The 12165-nt window shown below is 42.8% G+C and overlaps 1 protein-coding gene across 3 annotated transcripts in view; it reads right to left on the reverse strand.

Annotated features, from left to right (window-relative positions):
• The window catches only part of pacsin3 (protein kinase C and casein kinase substrate in neurons 3), a 37272-nt gene that overhangs the window by 12603 nt on the left and 12504 nt on the right, over window positions 1-12165 (reverse strand). For all 3 annotated transcript variants that reach the window (XM_084065838.1, XM_084065837.1, XM_084065839.1), the window contains 6 exons: window positions 8712-8812; window positions 7906-8062; window positions 6846-7081; window positions 5955-6110; window positions 4133-4308; window positions 1248-1368 (listed from right to left, as the gene is read on the reverse strand). In XM_084065838.1, coding sequence (XP_083921964.1) covers window positions 1248-1368; window positions 4133-4308; window positions 5955-6110; window positions 6846-7081; window positions 7906-8062; window positions 8712-8765 — 900 coding nt within the window. In that variant the 5' untranslated portion in view covers window positions 8766-8812. The remainder of the gene's footprint in view (window positions 1-1247; window positions 1369-4132; window positions 4309-5954; window positions 6111-6845; window positions 7082-7905; window positions 8063-8711; window positions 8813-12165) is intronic.

Consider the following 12165-nt stretch of genomic DNA (forward strand, 5'->3'; position numbering starts at 1 on the left):
CATGTAATCAGTGCCCGTGGAGCTCAACTGGGCTTTTATTTAAATAGGTCTTTGCCTGAATAACAAAATATTCTCTGCATTTCTGCATCCCGCATCCTGATTCCAATGTGGGTATGCATGGCCTTTGTTGCAAGAAATAGGCCCCACTCACAAATTTGTGATGGCAATTACAGGCAAAGGGTATGGCTATGGAGTATCAATGGTCATTGTCACATGACTCATGAGAAAATGTGTGACTAATAATTCTTCTCCCACAAACAGTGCCATTTGTGGCACCCCCTATGGGTGTAAGTGAAATCGCGTTTGTCTCTGCGTTGTTTAGAGGCCCCTCAATGTGTGATTCAAATTTGAGGCTGATTGGACACTGCATGCTTGATTGGTGCCAGTTTTTGCAAGCCGGGCCCCTCCTGCAAATTTCAATCAATCAATCATAATGGAATATGAAACATCTGAATTATACATCTTGATCACATGATGTAAGAGATAATATGTTCCAATTTATGTGAGTTTTGGATAAAATCTGTAGGAGTAATAGCAAGAAGAGGGTTTTGAAGTTGTTTTTTTTTTTGCTGCTCACAGATGACAGATGCACCGAGAGACAGGGGCGAAAACATAATCCCCGCCCCCAGTCGCTCCAGCCTGGTGGAGATAAAAAGTTAAATATTTCAAAGAGTATCAAACGTATCAAGGAGGTACTTCCTTTGCCTACTGGCAGAATATACAAGAATTTTGGCACCAATCAATCGAATGGTTTGCGTTTGCAAGATTAGCCCCGGACAGATACACACACAGACACTCTTGTAGGGCGTCCGTAGATTTCCACTAGCAGCTAAACAAACCTTGCTGCTGTATGTGTATGAGTGTCTTTGGCTCATACTGTCATCAAACATTCCAGAGCCCACTGAGCTCTCCATTATACAACAGGGCATTCACTGGCAGCCTGTTTAAAATGCACTCCCTCTGTCTCTCATACACAGACACACACCTCCTCCCCTGCTTGTTCAGTATTCCTGCACTTCATAGTACACATGTAAATATGAATGAATTCATTTATTGGAAAATCCCATTTGTGTATCTAAAACCTAAATGGTGTTTGTAAGGATAAAATTAAGCCAGTGGGGGTGTGTGTGTGTGTGTGTGTGTGTGTGTGTGTGTGTGTGTGTGTGTGTGTGTGTGTGTGTGTGTGTGTGTGTGTGTGTGTGTGTGTGTGTGTGTGTGTGTGTGTGTGTGTGTGTATTTGACCGTACCTCAAACTGGGGCCAGTTCATGCTCATGCCAGGTCCGTGGGTGTTCCTCCACCACCTGAGATCCTCCACATCATTGGCCAAATTGATGGTCTGACCCAGGTCTTGGTACAGGACCGTAAACCTATTGGACAAAGTCAATGTCAGTCATGAGGTGTGGTGCAATTCAGGTGTTATTATTTTCAACATCATAAACCTAACCCTTTAATTAATATTTGCAAACAATACAAGTGTTGAACCCATTGGGCTTGAGAAGAGTGCTACAGTACAGTAGATGAATCTTGCATCCACAAAGATTTCTGTTTTATACGCAGGGGAGAAAGGAAAGACAGGGTCCTACTATAGACGCTGTGCCATGCCAGATGCACCATGGTTGATTCAAACCCCTTGACTCTGAAGTGTTGGAACAGCAGAAACACACTTTTAACCCTCAGAAGTTCACTTTGAAACAAAGAACTTTTGCCATTAGTGTTTCTATGAAATGAAACTAGCCACTGTTTTCTTTCATAGGCATTCCTGAAATAAAGTTCACATCAAAGACATTCCCATGCATAAGCAGAGAACAGTAACTGTGCTAAAAGGCCAGTATCAAAGCGTGGGTAAATTCCACTTATTATTTGAACAGTGGTGCTGCAATACCTTTCTGATCTGTGTTACCATGGTAACTATGAATTGTTTAAACAGCATGGGAAAGGACGAGAGGTCGATAGTTAATGGACAACGGTACAAGTAGAACATTTACTTCTGTGTACACACACTTATAGACACACAAGTATGCACAAACGCATTGTGTTACTGTATGCATGAGTACACAGACCCACACACACTTGATATGACATTTTTGAAAGCCTATGTCCTGACTCATAGCTAAATAGCTCACTCTCTCTCTCGTGTGTGTGTGTCTGCGCGTGTTTTAGGGCGGCGGCTATCTTTAATTTTATTAGAGATTTATTTTTATATATATATTAGGGCCGGGACTTTATCGCGTTAAATTAGATCAATTAATTACAGAAAAATTATCGCGTTAAAAAAATTAACGCATTTTAATCGCACCTATTTTTGCACCGCGGAACGTTTCTCACTGGACGAGTTTCAGACGGACCGTTTATAGCAGCGCACCAACAGACGGTAATTCTCACTTCTCAGGCATGACAGACAACAACAAAGTCTACTGCAGCCAGCCAGCACAGTGCATGAAAACATGATGCCTGCTTGATAATGTTGGCTGGGCAAGTCAGAATATGTAATGGAAGCCCCCGCCTACGCGCGCGTTTGTCCCGTTTAGGGGGGGGGGGTGCGCTGGTGGGGGGGGGTTCCACGATGCGGTGCGGATCACATGCGCGCGATTTTAATTCATAATAATTAATGAATCTACTATAAACAACAGTAACAACACTCTACCAGCCTCCAGTGGTGGAAAATTGCTGATCTACAAGCTCACAATGCCTTGCGCTTGTAGATCTGCTATTTTCACATGGCTGTAATGTTTTATAATAATAATCGAAATCTACAAAGTAACTAGTAACTGTTTTTCAAGTTTTCAAATAATTGTAGTGGAGTAAAAGTACAATATTTGCCTCTGAGATATAGTGGAGTTACTGGAGTAGAAGTAAAAGTATTAGAAATTGGAAATACTCTAGAGTCAAGTGCAAATACCTAAAAATTGTACTTAAGTACAGTTCTTGAGTACATGTACTTAAAGACGTATGCCAAAATCCATTTAAAAAAATTGCTTTTCACTGTTCTCAGGTCAAATATTGATATGCGATTAAAATGCGATTAATTGCGATTAATTAATTACAAAGCCTCTAATTAATTAGATTAATTTTTTTAATCGAGTCCCAGCCCTAATATATATATATATATATCGACAAGTAACCATTTAAGAGTTATTTTTTACTTCATCAAATGATGGTGTCGTGCAAAAATAGTGGAATAGCAGATTTACAAGCTCACGCGTTGTGAGCTTGTAGATCTGCTATTTCAAATATTTTTTTAAACTTTTAACCTTCAATGACATGCCCAAAATAGGGATCGATTATAGTCTTAACGTATCGATTATTTATTATTTTTTGTCCTATGAGCTGTTGCACCCCTAGTGTGTTTGTATGTGTGTGCATGCGTCATAGCCTGACACTCTGAAAGCCCTCTCAGTGAAGTCGTTTTCTGAGATGGGGGCGTGGCCAAAGTGGGACTATTTGGCGATTGGTTCATACTGGATTATCCCGATTGGATCGTTTAGATTTGCAAACGAGAAAACCCCGCCTTCTACAGCGTCACCAGACCCTGAATGCGAGGCTAGCGATTTCAGGGGCTGGAGCCAGGCTACATGCGTCATATCTTTCAAGGCCACAACTTTCAAGGACATGCCGAGAGTTGTCTACAAATGTCCTCCTAATATAGGACAAACAGTCCTCCCTAATCCTCTTTTTTTTACTCAAATCCTCAAGGTCAATTACAGATGCGCCCTTTGTGCACAATACAATTTTGCCACAAAAAAAAGAGCCAGACTTTTGCACACTCACTCACAGGGAAATATTTCTAAATCAAGGGCACTATAACATGCACAACCAAAAATGTGATACACCTGCTTAAATGCCCATGCGGTCTAGCATATGTTGGTAAAACCAACCAAGCTCTAAAAATGCGCATTTCGGAACATAGAAGCAGCATTCGCAACTAAGATCAAAAAAGCCCACACATAAACACACACACACACACACACACACACACACATATAGCCTTGGTTCAAAACATTGTCGTTAAATTACATTGGAGCAGATGAGTGTGTGAGTGGGTTCATAATTTGTCTTCATGATACTTTCCAACCCAGCCAGCACCTCAACCAAGTGATGTGCGTATTCTATTGGTTTTTGCGTGCGTCATACCCATCTTTGCAGGACAGGTCGAGGTGCTTGTGGATGTCCAGGAGGACTTCTTTGAAGAAGCAGAGCCGCTTGCGCTCGGCCTCCTGGGTGAGGTCAAACACCTGCTCCATGTCCTCCATGTAGCGAGGATTACAGCGGTTCAACTCCTCCAGGGCCTTTTCATAATTCTCCTTAGCCTGGAACACACACACCCACACAATAAACATCACCCCCACACACATACATTAATTCTTATGCAAGAATGCACACAGATTCATGTGCAGGCAAACATAGACCCACAAACAGTCCTACTGTGTGTACAGGACTGTTGATTTTCATTCTGAGACTTGAGCACTATTCTGACAAGCAGTGGTGGACAAAGTACTTAAGTCAAAGATACTCTTGGTCGAATGTTACTCAACTGTGAAAGTTGCTCTGCCAAATTTGTACTTGAGTTAAAGCACTGGAGTAATTGAGTTAAAGCACTGGAGTAATTGCTTTTAAAATAACTTAAGTATTCAAAACTATATATATATTTTTTTAAATCCCTTACAGTACAGTACTCAATTCAATGTATTTACGTTACTGTCCACCACTGCTGACAAGTTCCTAAATGGTAAATCAGTGTGCTGACAATCATTTATTCTACACCACCCCAGCCACAAACTGTTCATACCCCTACAACAACTGCGGCCAGGCAAGAAGGCCTACTGTAGAATCAAGGTCAAGACCACCTGGCTACCATCAGACTGTTGAACAAGGCATGACCACCGCCTGTCATCAGCCTGGTCTTTGACTTTTGCTTTTTCTCATGGACCTACCTGTGGATTATTCCAGTGAAAGTGACCCTTTGTGGACTATGTGGTTGAACTTGACACGAGTTGATACTCTGACTGCACCTTATCTCACATGTACAACGTGCGGCTACTCTTCTTGCACCTTCATTTCTATATCATGAACAGTATATACCAGCTGCTATGCTCATGCACCTTATGTCTAAACCTCATGTACTGCACAGATGAATATGCAATGTGTAAATAGTAGATACCTTTTTGATTTTGATTCTTTCTTTCTTTGCCCCCCCTTCTTTTAAAACCAATTTCACCCACTGTTTTAAACCTTTTTGATTTTGATTCTCTCTTTTTTTCCCCTTGCCTCCCCTTCTTTTAAAACTAATTTCACCCACTGTTTTACACCTGTAAACTTGTGATTTGACAATAAAGATGATTCTGATTTCTTCCTAGACGTGTCACTGAATCAAGCTTTTTTGTTTCCTTCTCAGGATATTTGTCTTTTTTTTTTCATTATTTCACTGAGTTGTAGCAGTGACTAGCATCCTCTCCTGTTGACAAACCTGGAAGAGCAAACTTAAAACCCTGATCAAATCTCTAGAACAGGAAGTAAATATAAGTGAAGTGACATGCATACAAGTTCATTGTTTCTGGAATGTACAGTACCTGAGATTATAAACTGAATCAGTTGTGTGTGTCAGTGAAATGCCTCTACAAGTTCTTTTTTTTCTATTTAGACCCTGCTGCTCTTTTGGATTTCACTGGCTGCACTGTAAAATCTTCAGTTTAACACTAATGAGAGTACAAATGTACTGTTGATTTTACTGTGTTTATTTGAGGAGCCCAGAGCAACTGCTGCTTCCAGTACTGACACGCCTGGTCATGTTGGGCCCATACTGGACCCACAGCACACAAGATGCTGGAAGTAGGGTTACGGTCACGCTCTGGGCTGTGTGTGTGCGTGTGTGTGTGGGTGTGTAAACGTGTGACCAAATAAGTGTGTCTGTGACATTAGCTATGGAAATTACAGGTTTGTGTGTATGTGTGTGTACCTTCTCAGACTCCTGGTTGCAGCGCTCCACGCGTGTGGAGAACTTGCGGACCTCCTCCTGGGACTTGGAGGGGTCTGCTTTGGCATGAGTCTCCCTTGTAAGTGCCGTCCGCTCCTCCTTCCTGGCCTGGTGATAGCTCTTCTTACTGGACTCCACCTGAACGCCATACACACAGTATTGTATAGTTTGCCACAACCAATTTCTCATTAACAATTTTATTTTTTGCAATTTTAACCCTACCTTAAATATAATACCAACCCCTAATCCAAATTATTATACTAATTAACTTGAGATCTAAAAATCTTTCACACACACGCGCGCGCACACACGCACGCACGCACGCACGCACGCACGCACACACACACACACACACACACACACACACACACACACACACACACACACACACACACACACACACACACACACACACACACACACACACACACACACACACACACACACACACACACACACACACACACACACACACACACACACACACACACACACACAATTCTAGTCTATCATAGTGCCCAGGTCTCTTGACTCTCTGCTATTCCAACTAAATACAGCAAAAAGAGCCTATGGAAACCCAACACAACACAACAAAACAAAGCAACTGTAATACAGATCCATGAAGTTGGTTTATTACCCGTTTCAATCCTCTCCTTCCTGTCTCCCTCCACTGTCTAATAAAGCAGAAATGCCCCTACAGTAAATACAGGTTTAAGGCATCCGGGGCAGTGCACCCTGGAGGCTCAGACCACATAACACACAGTCTTCCTCATTACCTGTGTCACGTCTTATCTCTCTCCCTCCACTGCCCTGTCCAACAAAACGTCAAAATAATTCCAGTCCTATTTTAGAATGCATTCAGACAGCGCTCACCTCCTTCAGCTTGCGGACCCAGGGTTTCTGGGCCTTGCGGAAGCCGTCGTCAGCGTCCTTGGTTTCCCTGAAGCCGCCCATCATCTGCTTGTGGAAGCCGTCCTTCTGCCAGGAGCGAATCTTGTCGCTGTCCTCCCCCGCCAGGCGCTCGCGCAGCTCCAGGTGCAGCTCGCTCAGACGCTCGGCTGCCTGCATGAAGGCGTGCCAGGCCTTCTCCAATGTGCCGTATTGAGGACCTAAGAAGAGGAGGGGAATGGTAGTGAGCACTTCTTGAAAATGTGCTTGGAACGCCGTTTTCCTGCACGGTCAAAATTTAACCCAGAGAGTGGACGAATATAATTTGTACACTTTTCAATGAACCCATTAAGACCTGAGGCCGCGGACACCCATCTCAAAATATTTTGTTCTAGGGACCCCCCAGAAGCAAAGCACAAATTTTCAAGATCTTTCAAAAATAGCAGATCTACAAGCTCGTAGCTTGTAAATCTGCTATTTTTGAATAGCCAAAGAAATCTAAAAATGGTACAGATGCGCTCCCGGTCTTTATGGGTTAATAATGAGGATTTACTGTGTGCGATGACAAGTGTCACTCTACCTGTCACCAGCCTAACTTGCAGGTGGGTGAATGACCTATTATAAATGATATCACATTTTCCATTCAATGTAAATCCCATAATATATTGCATGTTTTTATTACACATACATAAGATTATTACATATTGTGTGAAATGCCTATCAGCAAAATGCTAAAGTCAAACGAAAATGGCAGAAAAACAACATACAATTTAATAGCTATACATTTTTAATCATCTGATTCTGGGGCATCCTAGTGACTCAGTAGCCTAATGTCCATTCCCCAAAGGCAAAGATCTAATCAGGACACTCATGTTTTGTATTTAGCTCATGGACCTGTGTCATCCCCTCCCCTCTCTGTACTATATCTTCCCTGTGTATCTATTGCACAAATAATAAGCAGATATACCACAACCACACAAGGAAGACTCTGTATCCCTTCTGAGTTTTGACATATCAACAACCTGTGTGTGTGTGTTGATAGTACCTTTCTCCACGGTGCTCCTCCATTTCTTGGCCCAGTCACTGAGTTGGACGGCGTAGCTCTTCTCTATCTTGGCTCTTTCCTGGAAGCAACTAACCAGCTCATTACACAGCCGGTGGCCGTCGTCCACTCGCTTCACTGTCCGTTTGTAGTTCCCAGGCTAGACAAACACACACACACACACACACACACACACACAGACACACACACGCAATGTGAGAAAGAGAGAAATAAAAGAGAATATTCACACATACATACGAGATACGAGGTACAAGAACAGAAATACTTTAAAGTTGAAACTACTATAAGGAGGGTGGGCTGTAAAGTAGTGTGTGTGTGTGTGTGTGTGTGTGTGTGTGTGTGTGTGTGTGTGTGTGTGTGTGTGTGTGTGTGTGTGTGTGTGTGTGTGTGTGTGTGTGTGTGTGTGTGTGTGTGTGTGTGTGTGTGTGTGTGTGTGTGTGTGTGTGTGTGTGCGTGCGTGCGTGCGTGTGTGTGAGAGACAAACATGTGACTCGCAGACCACAGAGAGAAAAACAAAAAAAGGACTGTAATAAAAAGGTAGGTGGAAATATTGACAAAGTGAAAAGAAACAAGAGAGAGAGAGAGAGACTAAGAGTGAATGTGTAGTTTTTCAGCAGGGACTCATTACATGCAGGTGTATCTATTTATACACCACACTAAACCACATAACATACCAGAGTCTGCTTTATCCAAAAATACACTGTTTGCTTCTCCACCCAACACACTTCAGAAGTTCAACGTATTCCATTTTATTTGTTATAGGCCTTTGCGTGTGTGTGCATTCCTACCTCCCAGAAGCTTTCATGGCTCCCCAGATCGCTGAGGTCTCCATTAGAAGACATATTGGGGTCTGACTTACAGCACGGAATGGTGGCGGTTAAAGAAGAAGCTGCAGAGGGAGAGGAGGAGAAACATGGTAACACGAATTACAATTTATTCACACTATGACAACAAATATATATATATATATATATTGACACGGTACCATTAATAATCAAACACCAAAATAATATAACACAATAAATAGGCTATTCTAAATATTTCCGTCATATTAACTGTCCAAAACGTGCAACAGCTGACGGAGAAGTGGTAAAGATTCATGTTAGGAATGAAAAAACATGTCCAAAAGGCTGTTTGTCCCCCAGCAGTTTGCCAGCTTTCCAGCACGCACACGCACACACACACACACACACACACACACACACACACACACACACACACACACACACACACACACACACACACACACACACACACACACACACACACACACACACACAGGTCAGAGACAGACAAACAGCGCTGCACTGTCACACACATCCTCTCCATTACTAGAACAGGAATCCATGTCATCACGTCCTAGCCATACACAATGGCCTTCATTCATGTAACCAGACACACCAAATATTTGTACAGAGTCACTGATAATAACTCTTTTCATAACAAGCCAATAAAAACTGTAACTGCAATCTAGACAGTATTAAGTACTCTTGATTCCTTTATACTCCAAGTATAGAGAGGGAGACAGACGGAGAGAGAGACAGAGAGAGTGAGAGAGAGAGTGAGAGAGTGAGAGAGAGAGAGAGGGGGAGAGATAGAGAGAGAGAGAGTAGTGTCCCCTAAGGCCTGACCCACTGGCTGAATGGATTGTAGTTCATTAACGTACATGAACAGACATCAACCAGATCCCTTCCTTCCCCCATAAACGATTCTTAGAAACGTGACCACATAATGAAGTCCTTGCCAGTAGGACGCACATACGTAGATATCCTGTGATAGCGAATCAACTAAATTAGTTAACTGTGGATTGTAGTAATTAGTTAGGGCATAAAGTGACACACCAAGTTCAACTAGGTTAGCTTATCTGTAGGTACAAGCTAAAGGCCAAGTCAAAGGGATGAAGCAGCTAAACCGTAAGCCAGTCTGGCACTGTGAATGCCAATAAGATACACTACCTGCCATGGGATCATTCAAAAGCATGCTCTGGAATGACTTACACCAGTGGTTCTCAAAGTGGGGTTCGGGGACCCCCAGTGGTCCTTGAGGGGTTTCCAGGGGGTCCCCATCAAAGTTGTTGATACTTAGGATGAACAAAACAGACCTTTACAGATCTATAACTCAGAGAGTGTACAGGTCCATTTGGTTCCACTATCAGGATGACTTCAGTTGCTACGTGCTACGCATCCCCTTCCTCTGCACCAAGGCCAAACAATTTTATGTCCCCAGACACAACAACCTGGGAGGAAGCTGGTATGCAAGAGAGAGAGTGTGTGTGTGTGTGTGTGTGTGTGTGTGTGTGTGTGTGTGTGTGTGTGTGTGTGTGTGTGTGTGTGTGTGTGTGTGTGTGTGTGTGTGTGTGTGTGTGTGTGTGTGTGTGTGTGTGTGTGTCTCTCTCTCTCTCTCTCTCGCACGCGCGCACACACACACACACACACACACACACACACACACACACACACACACGTGGCTGTTGTTTACACAATTCAACCCCATATCAAAGTTTTGCAACATTGAAATATTGAGCCTAAGCTGGAAATGGAGTCTTAAGTTGGACCAAAGATGTAAGCTGAAAGGAAATTCCACTTCAGACTCTGAGCCATGTTCAAATTAACACACACACATCACGCGAGTGTGTGCACACACAAAGCAGAAAACAATTAAAGTGGTGAAATATCACGGCTTTGTTCATCTTTATTTTGTTTTAGTTAATGATGAACATTTTATTGCTTTTGCACTAGACTAGAGCATAGACAACTAAAGATAAATAATATTGATCATAAATGTGTTCTATCCAATAAAGTAGATATGCCTGTAAAAGTAATCTCTAAGAGAAACTATCAATTTATAGCCTATCAACTTATAGCCATGAGGACTAGACAGTAGACACCCTTGCCCAATTCATACTCGGTTGCATGTCATGCGTGCCCAACTAAGTATAAATCACCCTTAATTGGTACATTACTGTACAATGGCTTGACATAGCTAGCGGTGTGTCAACATGTGTGACCATAAAAAAATAATGGAAAGTACTAGCCAATGACGCACTTTCTTCACTGTAATAAAGACTGCCAGTGAACCCCAGTTAGCACTATTTCTCAATGGGTTTCACACTGTGCCTCAAATTGTAGCATGACCCCCCATCATGCTTAGCCAACCCAATATTCCACTGGTAAAAAGGTGTTTGTGTACTGCTGAGAGTGACAGAACATCTCATGATTCACTTTTGAATCCCTTCCCACTGGTTAAGAAATTCCGTCTTAGAGTAAGTTAAGCTACAAATCTGCCATCTACATTTAACCCATCCTAATTATTAGGAGGACAGCTACAGAGCAGCGCCCGGGGACCAACTCCCCTTCTAAGGCCAGTGCCATGCTCATCTTTTGGTGTGGCAGCAAGCTGGAGCGCCCTGAGGAAACCCACGTGACAACACAGAAAAGCCCCATTAAGGGTCATTCAACCCAGGACCTTCTTGCTGCGAGGCGACAGTGAGAATCACTGTGCCAGTAAACAACAGAGTTTCTCAACCATTGGGTAGACATCTCAAAAGTGGCCTATGAGATGGTCATTATAACTAAGATACAGTACTAATACACGATTAACAGCATGACAGAACAGCCAACGAAATTAGAGGACATCTATTCTATATAGTACTTGGTACTGCACTACTGACTAACAGTAGCCTTGGGTGAGACCAAGGGTACTGTGTGTCTGTTGGGTCTGAGGGAGTGAGTCATAGCTGCAGGGACATTCCAAGACGATTAGCCATCCCTTTGCAACATAATATTACACCTGTTAGGCAGCCATGCTTCTTCAAACAGCTCAGACAAAGATCAAATCATTTATTCTCTCTTAATACAAGTGTAAGGGACAAAGTAGTGTACACTACAGTGAGTGTGTGAGAAAAACGAGCCGAAGACCTTGTGCGTACAGTATGTGTGTGTCAGAGGTGAGCAGAAACTATGCTAGCAACGAAGGCATCTGCCACCAGCATGCTAGAACAGGAGCGAGTATGAGAAGCTCACTTCACTAAGACCTGCTAATTACTGCTCCTACATCCCACAGGACGGCATGGCCTGTGTGTGTGTGTGTGTGTGTGTGTACAGTATGTGAGTGTCTTTGGAAAATAAAAACTGGACTGCTTTCCATCAGTGTTACTTATCTTTTGAACATGTGCAGAGAGACTGGCCATCAAAGTCAGCTAGGACAACAGTGTGTCTGTTACTACTGGAAATGAGACAGCTA

The sequence above is a fragment of the Gymnoscopelus microlampas genome (genome assembly GCF_963454915.1).
Source record: "Gymnoscopelus microlampas genome assembly, chromosome: 1".
In the NCBI taxonomy this organism is placed as follows: domain Eukaryota; kingdom Metazoa; phylum Chordata; class Actinopteri; order Myctophiformes; family Myctophidae; genus Gymnoscopelus; species Gymnoscopelus microlampas.